Here is a 13,485-nt window from a genome sequence, read left to right as displayed (position 1 = left end):
TGGTTTAAAAAAAAAAGAACATTGATGGTATGATCCGAAAGACGAGCGAGTGTGTGTTGGGTGGTACGGATCGACCAGATGAATGGAATTAATTGTATTCAACAAAAATGAATGTGAGTCGTGAAGAAACTCTTGTAGGACACGACCTGCTATAGACCGAAAAAACCCAATACAGGGTGTAACGTTGTGCAATTCATTCTTGCAAATCTATGGTGACGTCAATAATATTTTATGGATTAATTTATTTGATGAAGGTTAATTTTTGGCCTGACATGACAAAATAATTCATATATATATCATATATATATATACATCATATATATATATATATATATATATATATATATATATATATATATATATGTATAATTGTATTTATTTAGCAAATTCGCTACATGTAACTTGCAGAATTTTAATATTATAACAGGTTACAACATAAATATAGAGAGTTAGATATTTAAAAGAATCCTTATTTATTGGCACCAGGTTTTTATAAAATGTATTATTAAACCCTAGCTTCATGATATAATCCGCTTGAAGTTAGTCTGGTCTTTTATGAAGTTAGCCCTTAGTCAGTTAATCTTGACTAGAAAAATTTGGTATAAATATACCCTCTAGTATCCTAAATAATCTCTATTTTTTTCAGTACTATACAATAACAATTTTTCAAGAAATTCAAGTTTTTCAAAAAAATTACTTTTTTTTTTAAACAAAATTTGTCCTTCAGAGAATTGTCCTAGCAAGTTCATATGGGGCTTATTTTTTTTGTTTTTATTTCTACTTTTTAATAAAATAAAGAAAGGTTATACTTCCCATTTGAAAATAAGCCAAAAAATGCAAAAAACTGAAAATTTTTTTTTGCAACAATGAACTTTTTAATAATTGTTAATAATTTACTAACAATTTTTAAAATGTCAAAAAAGTAATAGTACCACTAGATTCTACGAAAAAAAATACATAAGAAAATATATTTTTCATCATGTAAAGTTCAATAGATTGTTTTATGCACGAGACAATTCAAGCTTACCCGTATGTATCCCGTGCCTCGACGCGTATTCTGTATATTACACTAAATCAGCCAGAGAAATCGATGTCGCTTTATAAATTTCGAAGGGTAGAATCGATTTTTAGAACTTACCAATTCCAAATCGATTTTATTAAACAAAATTTGGCTACTTTTTTTTCGAAATCGGCGATTTTTACATATTTCAGGACCTCTAAGTTAAAACGCGATATAGTGTGTACATTTTTTATGTGTAATATCCCGTTTTTGTTTGGAGTTACTTGTTATAGGTATTGATGTTGCAGCTCGGAAAGAGATTACCTTCGAAAGATCATTGAATTGCAGATGAATAATGTCTGTATAAGGCAAAAAATAATCTAAGTACGGCAGTTAAATAGAAATCAACGCATCAGCATGTACGATACACTCATAGATCCCCTCTCCTAATTTTTGCTGCAGCTGCTCCCATAGTCTAAATATGTAAGGTCTGCTCGGTTGGGATGCGCACTCGTCCGGTTGCGCAGCTTCATACTTCTTAAACGCTTTGCTATGCAAGCAAGTACCCAACCAGGTTTTATCACTAAAATGTGTTCAGGCATCGATCAAAGTAAACGACGAGAACATCATAATCGATCCTTTGATTTTATTTCAAAGAATATGCTTGAACATCGGCAAAAAAAGTGACATGAAAAATTACTTAAAGTGTGAACTTGCGCCATATCCGTTGTCACTTTTTTCTGAAAACGGTATGCGGAAAAATGTTAAATCGCAACTATTTGACCTTTTTACCATCACAGAACCTACACCGGTTACCGAAAACGTTGTACATGTAATCGATGGCGCCTTTTTATTACGAAAAGTTGTATGGCAAAAAAATGATACTGTACAGATTATTATTCAAAAATACTTATCTTTTGTGCAAAATCATTATGCGACGAATTCGTGCATTATATTCGACGGTTATCCAGAAAGTGAGACTGATAACTCGACTGCAAGTTCAACAAAAGCAAGCGAACGATTAAGGCGGAAAAGTTCTTCGAACTTCCCTACATTTCACCTTGAACTGCACACACAAGTTACTCTTTCGCAAGAGAATTTTTTGTGAAATGAAAATAACAAGGTAGAATTGAAAACACTTAGAAAAAGCTTTTAAGTTTGAAGGTTATTCAGTTAAAGTCGCTGAAGAAGATGCAGATTCCTTAATTGTTAATAGTTCAATTGAAATTGCTGAAAGTAATATGTTTAAAAATTCAGCAACTGGAGTAACTGAATATAACAAGCAGATCGTCATTGTAGGCCAAGATGTTGATCTTTTAGTTTTATTGCATCAATTCAATTTAAACAATGCACCGATCTACTTTTTGAAAGTAGGTGCAGGAAAAGTAAATGATGCAATTTATTCATCAAAAAGTTTCAAATTCCAGCACTACCAATCTATTATTGCTGTTATCCATTGTTTTACTGGCTGCGATTCAACATCTGGGTTCGCAGGGAAAAACAAAAAAAAAACAGTGGAAGCACTCATGAACACTCCGAACTTGGCTGAATTAGCAAAGCCATTTTATGAGCCTGATTCTCATCCAACTGTAATAGCTCACAATGGTTGTAATATGATTGCACACATTTACAATTACACTAAAGGAAAAGCAACTTTGAACGATTTGAGATTTCAGCGTTACAAAATCTTAACTGCTAAATCTACATCCAAATTAGAAAAGTTACCACCAACAATTGGAGCAGCTACACAGCATTGTTTCAAAGTATATCATCGACTTCAAATGTGGCTTGGTAACAACTTAAGTGCAACCATGTGGGGATGGAAAGAATCACTCGTGAATAATAGTACAATTCTTATTCCTCGATACACAAGCGACACGATGATACCCGAAGAGTTACTCAAAAAATCTTTTGCACCTGCAAAGGTAATTGCAGTACAAATCGATGTGGGTGTAGGAAGCATAGGCTATCGTGCACATCATTGTGCACTTATTTTTTAAGATACAGGCAACTGCTCCAATATCGATGACATAGAGGAAGATTGCAGTGATTCGAAGGAGATTTTAAATGAGTTTGAACTTCCAAGAATCTCATTAGACGACGAAAATGAAGAAGAATGTGAAGACTCTGATATCAGCGATTATGAAGATGCGGAAAACGCTGAAGAACCAGATTTATGTATTCATAAAATCAAATACTGCAATAAATTTTCAGCAATTTTGTAAAATTTTAATCAATTTTGTACAATTATTTCATACTAATATTTTTTATGGAAATATGTAAAAACCGCTGATTTCGATCAAAAAGTAGCCAAATTTTGTTTAATAAAATCGATTTGGAATTGGTAAGTTCGAAAAATCGATTCTACCCTTCGAAAATTATAAAGCGACATCGATTTCTCTGGCTGATTTAGTGTAATATACAGAATACGCGTCGAGGCACGTGATATATACTGGGGGGTAAGCTTGAATTGTCTCCTGCATAAAACAATCTATTGAACTTTACATGATGAAATATATATTTTCTTATGTATTTTTTTTTTCGTAGAATCTAGTGGTGTTATTACTTTTTTGACATTTTAAAAATTTTTAGTAAATTATTGTCGCTGCAACAATTATTTCCCGCGTCTAAAGTTAAATTTTTATATTTATACATTGGCAATACTTGGTTGGTACCTGGATGCGCAGACGACTTAGCAGTCTTGCGATTGAAGCGCCACAAGTCGTCTCTCTCTCCAAGCATATTAAAAAAAGTAATTCTCAAAAGGTAGTTCTTCGCAAGCTCCCTTTCGCAAAAGTCTACATTGTTTTAAAAAAAATCTAATTTAAGTGAATACTTTGAAACAAGCAGAATCCAGTCAAGTTCTCCAGAGGAAATCAGGGATCCCTGCGACACTCACATCCAGAAATTCCAAAGGTAAGGTGCCATTCATGATTTTTATTGCCAAAGTATACCCTTTTCGCGTCGAATCTCAATATAAAATTTGTCATTTAATAGGAACCACCTTTTCGCGACATTTTCTGATCCTTCTTCCGGATTTTCATTTACATAAAGATTGAAATATTCATGTAATAATTCCAGATTAATCCATCTGACTTTTCATATTCCACCATAACAGCCATTTTTAAATCATTCGTGTCCGTCGGCTCTCGTCGTATTTAAAAACGTGTAAGCCGTTCAATTTTCGCTATATATATTAAAAAATCGACCATCTGACCGTCTTTACACAGGTGAACAGTATTTGACCCATCACCTTGAAAATCTATTTTTGGTAATTTGAAATAAATTATAAATAATAAAGAATAAAGCCTAATACGGCTGAGACGTTGACGGCGCGACGGCGTTTGTTTATATTTTTTGGAACCTAAAGGTATATCGTTCGGTTGTGGTTCGCGTAATATTAGGATGCATAAATATTTTAATTAAGAAAGAAGTCAATAGAGAAAAGAAAGAATACAGTCCATTTTCTAACGTTTTTGAGATTGGGGTATTGGTGCTGGTTTGTTCGCAAGGGATGTAGTTTTATAGTTTATCAAGTGAGTGTTCAACGTGGATTTCTTCTAAGGATAATATCGAATGTTGTAAGTTTTTTTTTTTTAATTCCTTTCTCGCACTAATTAATTAATTTCGCTATACCTCTTCGCTAGTATACTTTTTTGAATATCATATCGCTAATGTTTTATCTTTTCGCTAATATTTAATCTCTAATTAAAATCTTTTGCTGATTTTAAGCAATTTAAACCTAAAAATAATTCATTTTTTGAGCTGATCAGATTGTAGCTAATTATTTAAAAAGAAAAATGTCTTCAAAACATAAAGTTGCTCAAAAACGAAATGTTTCTGTTAAACGTATAACCGACATTTATATTTTTGCCGAAAAAACTGTAAATAATCGTCACGATATTCCATTATTTAAATCTATGTATGAAAGTTTAGATGACGTTTATACCGAGTTTAAAAAATTTCATAATGATGTGGTTGGTTTCTTAGAGAATGATGAAGAATTCGTTGTCGAAGATGTTATTAGACAGCAAGTAGATTTAAATTATTTTAAAGTCAAAACAATTTATTCACAAGTGTGTCCACCCGAAGAAAATAGTTTTTCGCTAAGCACTAATGTAGCTCCCATAGTACCAAATCACACTGATTTAAATGCTAGGTTACCAAAATTAACCGTACCTAGTTTTGATGGTAATTTGAAGTCATGGCCTGTTTTTTTTGATATGTTTAAGTCAATAGTTCACGAAAATATGACTCTGGCCAACATACAAAAATTTCAATATTTGATTTCTCTTCTAAAAGGTGAACCACTAAATCTGATTAAGTCCATACCCACTATTGAAGCAAACTATGAAATTGCGTTTCAAACATTGTTAGATCGCTATCAAAATAAAAGAATTTTAGCAACCACCTATTGGAACGCTTTAAATACTGCTCCGTTTTTAAAATCAAATTTTCTTAAGGACCTTCGCAATTTGTTAGACTGTTTTAATGAAAATACTGCAGCTCTGCATATTTTAGGCTTTCCAACGGACCAGTGGTGTTTTGTTTTATTCAATATGTTGCTTCAAAGGCTCGATAATCAAACCAGAACTACTTTTGAAATGGAGTATAGTAAGGTAGAATTACCCACTTACAAAAATTTAGTTGAATTTCTGCATAATCATTGTAAAGCCTTAGAATCTGTTCAGATTATGCCTTCCCCTCGACACCAAAAAATACCCGCGTCATCCTCGAATAATTTCAAAAGTCAAAATAGTTCATTTCATAGCCCCAAAAATTATTCTCAAACTTTTGTCGCAAATATTCCTAGTAACAATCTTAACCGTTCAGCATTAGCTAGTTCTTCAAATAATATAGGTTCAAGAGTTTCTTCATTCCCTGAAAAATTGCAAAAGTGTCGCCTTTGCAATCAATCTACACATAATTTGTCGCAATGTTCTTTATTTCTTGCTAAATCCCCGCATGATCGTTTTGCTTATATTAAACAAAATAATGCCTGTATAAACTGCTTAAGGTTTACGCATATGTTAAAGAACTGTCCTTCGACATTTAACTGTCGCAACTGTCTATCTCGCCATCATACTTTGGTTCATTTTTCGCCAAATTCCAGACATAATAATTCAGTGCAATCCAACGTTCCCGGAACTTCTACTTTAATAATTCATGAGCCCCCGATTTCATCTCATCTCGATAATATTTCGCAATCACACTCGAATCAACAATTGTCAAATCAATCTGAAGAAGTGACACAGGTTAACTGCGCATGTGCCTGTCTAAAATCTGTTATACCTAAAAGCACAGTACTTCTATCTACCACTTATGTGGACGTTATCGACGTACGAGGAAACATTCAAAAGGTTCGCGTACTCCTAGATTCTGCTAGTCAAGCTAATTTCATTACAGAGTCTTGCCTAAATCGATTGGGCCTTCCAAAAAGGAATTACGTTATCCCTATTGTGGGAATTAGTCAATCAGCGGGTACTACTAGTGGGACGTCCAGTTGTACAATTAAACCTGTTGATGCGTCATCACCATTGTTTACCATTGAGGTTTTTGTTTTGCCAAAGATTTGCTCAGATATACCCTCTTTTAAGATTATGTCTCCACATTGGAACGATATTTCAAATTTGAAGCTTGGTGATAGAGATTTTAATATTCCTGCTCCAGTCGATATGTTACTTGGAGCAGATCTGTTTTCGCAAGTATTGAAGTCAGGTCGAATTCCTGGAGCCAGTGGTAGCCCTACAGCCATTGAGACTGAATTTGGATGGGTACTTCTCGGAAAAATCTCCAATTTTCCTCAATCGTTTCAGGTAGAATCTTATGTTTCTTTGGCGAAACCATCCCTTCATCAGACTCTTAATAAGTTTTGGGAATTGGAATCAGTCCCGGTAAAATTATATAGCTCTCCCGATGATAAGAGAGCTGAAAAGATATACCAAGACACTGTCTCGCGAGACAAGTCAGGTCGTTTTATTGTATCTCTTCCTTTTCGCAACTCAGACCCCGATCTAGGTGATACCTATTCTATGGCGAAGCGATGCTTTCATTCTCTTGAAAATCGCCTTTTAAGCAACCCCGATTTGTATCGTCAATATTCGGATTTTATGAGGCAATATCTTGATAATGGTCATATGAGTTTAGTTTCGCAAGACGAAAAAAAACCTAATTTTGTCGCATATCTCCCTCACCATTGTGTGCTTAAGCCCGAAAAATCTACTACAAAACTTCGAGTCGTTTTCAATGCGTCAGCTAAAGGATCGAAGGGTATAAGTTTGAATGAAAGTCTTCTTCCCGGTCCTAAACTTCAACCTGATATCACTAGTATTCTCCTAAAATTTCGCTTTTATGCTGTGGTATTTTCGGCTGATATAAAACAAATGTATTTACAAATTCTATTGACTCCTAAGGATAGAGATTTTCAACGGTTGCTTTGGCGTTTTGATTCCCAAGGCCCTCTTCAGGAATATCGCTTGAACACCGTTACTTTTGGCGTAAGTTCCAGTCCATTTTTGGCCATACGTACTGTTCAAGAGCTAGCTTGTCAGGAGTCTCATAGATATCCAAATGCCTGTGAAATTTTACGCAAACAAATGTTTATCGACGACATCTGTGCCGGAGCTTGCTCTATACATGAGGCTGTTTCTCTTCAGAAGGATCTTATTGGAATTTTGAAGTCAGGAGGATTCGAATTAAGAAAATGGGCGAGCAATTGCCCCACCCTCTTGAAGTCCTTTTCGCAAGAGGAATGTCAGATTCCCATAACCTTTGACAAAGAAAATTCTTCACCCATAAAGGTTCTTGGCCTCCAATGGAACCCTTCAACTGATACTTTTTCATATACATGTCAACCATCCGACAAAAGTTGCACCAAAAGGCACATTTTGTCAGAGATTGCCAGAATTTTCGACCCCTTGGGTTTTCTTTCTCCGGTTACTTTTTTCGCTAAGTGTTTGATGCAAAAGCTATGGTTGTCTAATTCAGGGTGGGATGATATCCCTGATTCTCGTATCATCAATTCTTGGATGCGATTCAGGCTAGAGTTACCTGCTATATCAAACATTGTCTTGCCCAGACAGATTTTCGCTCAAAATAGTGTATGCTGTGAAATTCATGGATTTTCTGATGCCTCTGAAGCGGGATATGCCGCTGCTGTGTATCTGCGCACCGAGTTATGTAATAATAAAATTGAAACATTCCTAATAACTGGAAAATCGCGAGTCGCACCTCTTAAATCACAAAGCCTACCTCGATTAGAGCTTTTAGGAGCTACTCTTCTATCAGATCTTCTCGCTTTCGTAATAAGAACTTACTCATCTTTAATTTCGATAAATGCTATTTTTGCATATACCGATTCCGCCGTAGTCCTCGCCTGGGTTTCGAGTTCTCCTCATCGTTGGAAGACTTTTGTCGCCAATCGCGTAGGCCATATTCAAGAAAATATCCCTAATGTTTCGTGGTTTCACGTTTCATCAGATGACAATCCTGTAGATTGCGCAAGTAGAGGCTTAACGCCAAATAATTTAGTTAATCATCCATTGTGGTTTAGCGGTCCCACATGGCTTAAACTACCTAAATCGGACTGGAAATTAAATTCAAATTTTGCCAAGTCTCTTGATATTACCCAACAGATGTCTTGCGAGGAAAAACCCCTTGTTCTCTCAGTTGTAATCGAAGCCAACATTTTAGACGTACTTCTAGAAAACAAATCAAATTTACTTCAAATTCAGCGTATAATAGGCTATTGCAACCGATTTATTTTCAATTGTCGCAATAAATCGATTCGAATTTGTGCCTCTAAACTATCATCTGACGAAATGCAAGACGCTCTGCTTACTTTAGTAAAAAGATGTCAGAAGTCTTCTTTCGATCAATTAATATCGAATATATACGACAATAAACTTTTACTAAAGCCATATCGCAAACTTGCCCCTTTTTTAGACCAAAAGGGTTATCTCAGGGTGGGCGGACGTTTACGTCATGCCAATATCCCGTTTGAGACAAAGTATCCTCTTCTCCTTCCCCGTACTCATCGACTTACTGACCTTTTGATTGAAAATATTCATAAAGAACATTTTCACCCTGGATTTAATACTGTTTTGTATTTACTTCGTCAACAGTATTGGATACTTTCAGCTCGCAGGGCCATCCAGTCTGTTTTATCAAAATGCATTCGCTGCTTTCGCCTTAAACCAAAATCGTATACCCCCTATATGGGAGATCTACCCTATTTTCGTATTTCACAATTGAAGTGTTTTTCGCATGTCACGTTAGACTATGCAGGTCCCATTACCATATCTTTAGGAAGATATCGTGGTTCCAAGTTGTCTAAGGCCTATATTTGCCTCTTTGTCTGCTGTGCTGTAAAAGCAGTACACATTGAGTTAGTATCCGATATGTCCTCTGAGGCTTTTATAGCGGCTTTTCGGCGTTTTGTCGCTAGACGTGGTCGTTGCTCCGATATCTACAGCGATTGCGGTACCAATTTTATTGGTGCTAATACCCAATTGCATGACTTGTCCAAACAAGCATCTGAGCAATTAAAAATCACTTGGCATTTCAATCCCCCCGCTGCACCTCATTTTAATGGACTGAGTGAAGCTGCAGTAAAATCTGTAAAGTATCATTTGTTCCGTGTTGTTGGAGATCAAATCTTAACCTATGAGGAGTTAAATACTTTGCTTATACAAATCGAATCGCTCTTAAATTCTCGTCCGCTTTGTCCTCAGAGTTCAGACCCCAACGATCTGGTTTCATTGACCCCCGGTCATTTTCTGACCTTAGAACCCCTTACTACTTGTCCCAGTCCAGACATGTCTTCTCTTAAATTGAACCGTCTCTCTAGATGGCAGCTAATTCAGCGTATGAATACCGATTTCTGGGTTCGGTGGAAGGACGAGTACTTGCATACATTACAACAGCGTTCTAAGTGGGTCCAAAAACCAAGTGAAATTAAAATAAATGCTTTGGTTCTCATAAAAAATGAAACCAAGAATCCAATGAATTGGGTACTTGGTAGAATTATAGAAGTACATCCCGGTAATGATGGCCATATACGAGTAGTTACGGTGCGAACACAGAACGGATTGTTCAAACGGCCCATCGTAAAGTTGTGCCCCTTGCCGATAGATTAGCTTCATACATTCATACATTTAAATACCACTTTTGGTTTATAGCTTTAGGTTTAAAAATTAGTATTAAAAATTGTTAATTTGGGTTTTTTTTTCTCTCTCCATTTAATTTTTTTTTGTACTACTTGGATGGAAAATGGTGAGATGTAAAGCGGTAAATAAATGATTAATTTTCGCAATTTTTGTTTTAACTATTTAAGATTTTTTGTAATATAAAGAAAAACGTCCGTTTTGGTGGGCGGAAAATGTCGCTGCAACAATTATTTCCCGCGTCTAAAGTTAAATTTTTATATTTATACATTGGCAATACTTGGTTGGTACCTGGATGCGCAGACGACTTAGCAGTCTTGCGATTGAAGCGCCACAAGTCGTCTCTCTCTCCAAGCATATTAAAAAAAGTAATTCTCAAAAGGTAGTTCTTCGCAAGCTCCCTTTCGCAAAAGTCTACATTGTTTTAAAAAAAATCTAATTTAAGTGAATACTTTGAAACAAGCAGAATCCAGTCAAGTTCTCCAGAGGAAATCAGGGATCCCTGCGACACTCACATCCAGAAATTCCAAAGGTAAGGTGCCATTCATGATTTTTATTGCCAAAGTATACCCTTTTCGCGTCGAATCTCAATATAAAATTTGTCATTTAATAGGAACCACCTTTTCGCGACAATTATTAACAATTAATAAAAAGTTCATTGTTGCAAAAAATTTTTTTTCAGTTTTTGGCTTATTTTCAAATGGGAACTATAACCTTTCTTTATTTTATTAAAAAGTAGAAATAAAAACAAAAAAAATAAGCCCCATATGAACTTCCTAGGACAATTCTCTGAAGGCCAAATTTCGTTTAAAAAAAAAGTAATTTTTTCGAAAAACTTGAATTTCTTGAAAAATTGTTATTGTATAGTACTGAAAAAAATAGAGATTATTTAGGATACTAAAGGGTATATTTATACCAAGTTTTATGAAAATTGCATAATTTTTGGATAAATGAAAAATAAAAAACGAAAAAAAAAAAAATTTTCGCAATTTTTGCATTTATCTTGAACATTTTGAGGTTATGTTCAAAAGTGCCCTCTACAAAAATTATAGATTTTTATATTATCTACAACTTTGCCATTAAGCACTTTTTATTTGAGCGTCAACTTTCGCCGGAAATAGCGATAGAAAAATGCTCCAGCTGTTTTCACCCCCGCAAAACCAACCCGCAACTACCCCAGGTATGAATTTATTTTTTTTATGTTTCTTATGATCCCCTTTACCACATCCAGTCGTTCGTTTGCGGGTTGCAATTTTTTTGTTAAAAAGTACAGATTCCCCGGACTACTAGTAATAAACTGCTTAACGTTTATACCCATGTGATAAAGTGCGACGACGTATGAAAGACGCGACTTTAGAGTCTGGGTGATTATAATAAAAATTTCACTTCTTTTCATTTGAAATTTTAGTTTCAGCTTTTAAAGTATTGCGTTCAGGTTTTCTTCTTTACTACAGTATTTGTTTTTTTAAAGCTACTTTAGAATGACTTCTTAATACAGAAACCAATAACTGAACTTTCTGGATCGCATTTTAATTATCCCAAACAACCCATTATATATTATTATTAATAAATATATTATATTTATTCAACGATATTCTCGTAAATTTTTAGTTTTGGTATATTTATCATACCGTATATGGTCAAGGTATATTTTATTAAACTATAGAATGTACGTATACTATTCTATTTACAAAAGAAGAAAATTCCGCCATTTAAAAAATTGACACAAAATCATTCACATATCTAATTTTTATGCTCGATTACTACACCTCAAATATTTGATGAAATGACCTAATATCATATGTATGCCGCTTTGTAGCATACGATATACTTTTTATACACCTTTATTAATAAATATTTAATACAAAAGGAGTACTATTAGATTGGATATTAAGGACGAAAAACAGTGTTTAACAAATTTCATCAAATATTTGAGGTGTAGGATGCAATAATCGAATTTAAAAACTAGATATGTAAATCACGTGTCAACTTTTTAAAAAACCCAAAATTTTCTCCTTTTTGTAAACAGAATCGTATATGATATATACGTATATAATACTACAGTTTAATAATTATGCCCTGACCATAAATGGTTAATAAATATACCAAAACCAAAAATCATTGAATAAATATATGTTTAACGATAATAAAAAATATATGATGTGTTGTTTGAGTAGTTACAATGTAGTTTTAATTATATTTGCCAAAAATCACAATTGCCAAGAAGAAATTTATTTATTTTTTTCAAAATTAATTATATCAGGATTTTATGCATTTTATTGAATTTTATTACCTGGATTTACTAAAATAATCCTGAAAGGTAAAAGACCAGGATGTGTAGCCGTCCATTTTAAATTCAAACCCTATATTTAGCATTTCTCTACGTTTTATAGATCCACTGCGGCCTCCTCAAATATTTTCAAACAAATGAATCATTCCGAAAATATGAAATAATGACTCGCGCTTTCAAATGTTTTATTGGATTGTGAACATCATTACACATTTCTAAGAAATGACACCGAATTTCAAACTTTATTATCTTAGAACTTATCGCTGAAACCTAATTATTGTTATCTCGTTTATAGGGGGATTTAGAACCGGTATATTGATAACGAATTATTGGCATTTGTAACAGTTTTCAATATATCACTCGTTTAAAGCGGGCAACTTTTTAAAATGCCGGAAAATGAACAAAAATTAAACCACTACATGAGAATCTTTAACCAGGTACGAATAAATAAATCAATATATAATTTATTAAAACTTTTTTTTAAGGTTGATAAAGACCAGAACAATTTAATATGCATAACAGAACTGAAATACTTCTTAAGGTCTAAAGGACATACCAAAGACCTTCCGGAAGACAAAATAAGGTACATTTTTAAGTTGGCAGACAAAGATGGAAGCAAGTGCGTTAATTTCGATGAATTTGTCGATTTGCTGGAACATCCCGATTTTAAACATGTTTTTGGACAATACGTAAACAAGTTAGTAAATAACGCGATCTACAAACCTGGAAGACTCTAAATTCAATTGTTCTTAGTTATGTAAAGTTCTTGGTGCCTCAGCATAAGCCAAAACCGCACATTGTCCCGAGAGGACGCAGCATTAGGATCCAGAGTTGGAAAAAAGAAGAAGAAGAAGAAACGGGTTTTATTCAAACGGATTATGCTTCAGTTGCAGCTGCAAAATATGAGGAGGATATATCTTATGGAGACGAATACACCTGCTGTCCTCCTCCGTTTGCTATGGTACTGATATCGGTGCTCGAGTTGGTATTTTTCCTTACTGGTAAATAACTTTTAATTTGCATTCAATTGT

The 13,485-nt window shown here is 34.2% G+C and overlaps 1 protein-coding gene across 3 annotated transcripts in view; it reads left to right on the top strand.

Moving 5' to 3' along the window:
• Positions 1-13,485, top strand: part of LOC126746986 (rhomboid-related protein 2-like) — a 34,194-nt gene that overhangs the window by 15,426 nt on the left and 5,283 nt on the right. The window contains exons 1-4 of one of the 3 annotated variants that reach the window (XM_050455453.1): positions 3,611-3,916; positions 12,750-12,891; positions 12,940-13,151; positions 13,208-13,455. In XM_050455453.1, the coding sequence (XP_050311410.1) occupies positions 12,841-12,891; positions 12,940-13,151; positions 13,208-13,455 (511 nt within the window). In that variant the 5' untranslated portion in view covers positions 3,611-3,916; positions 12,750-12,840. Of the gene's footprint in view, positions 1-3,610; positions 3,917-10,565; positions 10,697-12,749; positions 12,892-12,939; positions 13,152-13,207; positions 13,456-13,485 lie in introns of those variants that run through there. The other 2 variants (XM_050455443.1, XM_050455459.1) reach the window with 2 other exon arrangements.

The sequence above is a fragment of the Anthonomus grandis genome, chromosome 2 (genome assembly GCF_022605725.1).
Source record: "Anthonomus grandis grandis chromosome 2, icAntGran1.3, whole genome shotgun sequence".
Classification (NCBI taxonomy): domain Eukaryota; kingdom Metazoa; phylum Arthropoda; class Insecta; order Coleoptera; family Curculionidae; genus Anthonomus; species Anthonomus grandis.
Note: the sequence above shows the minus strand (reverse complement) of the source record. Positions and strands in the feature narration are given on the sequence as shown.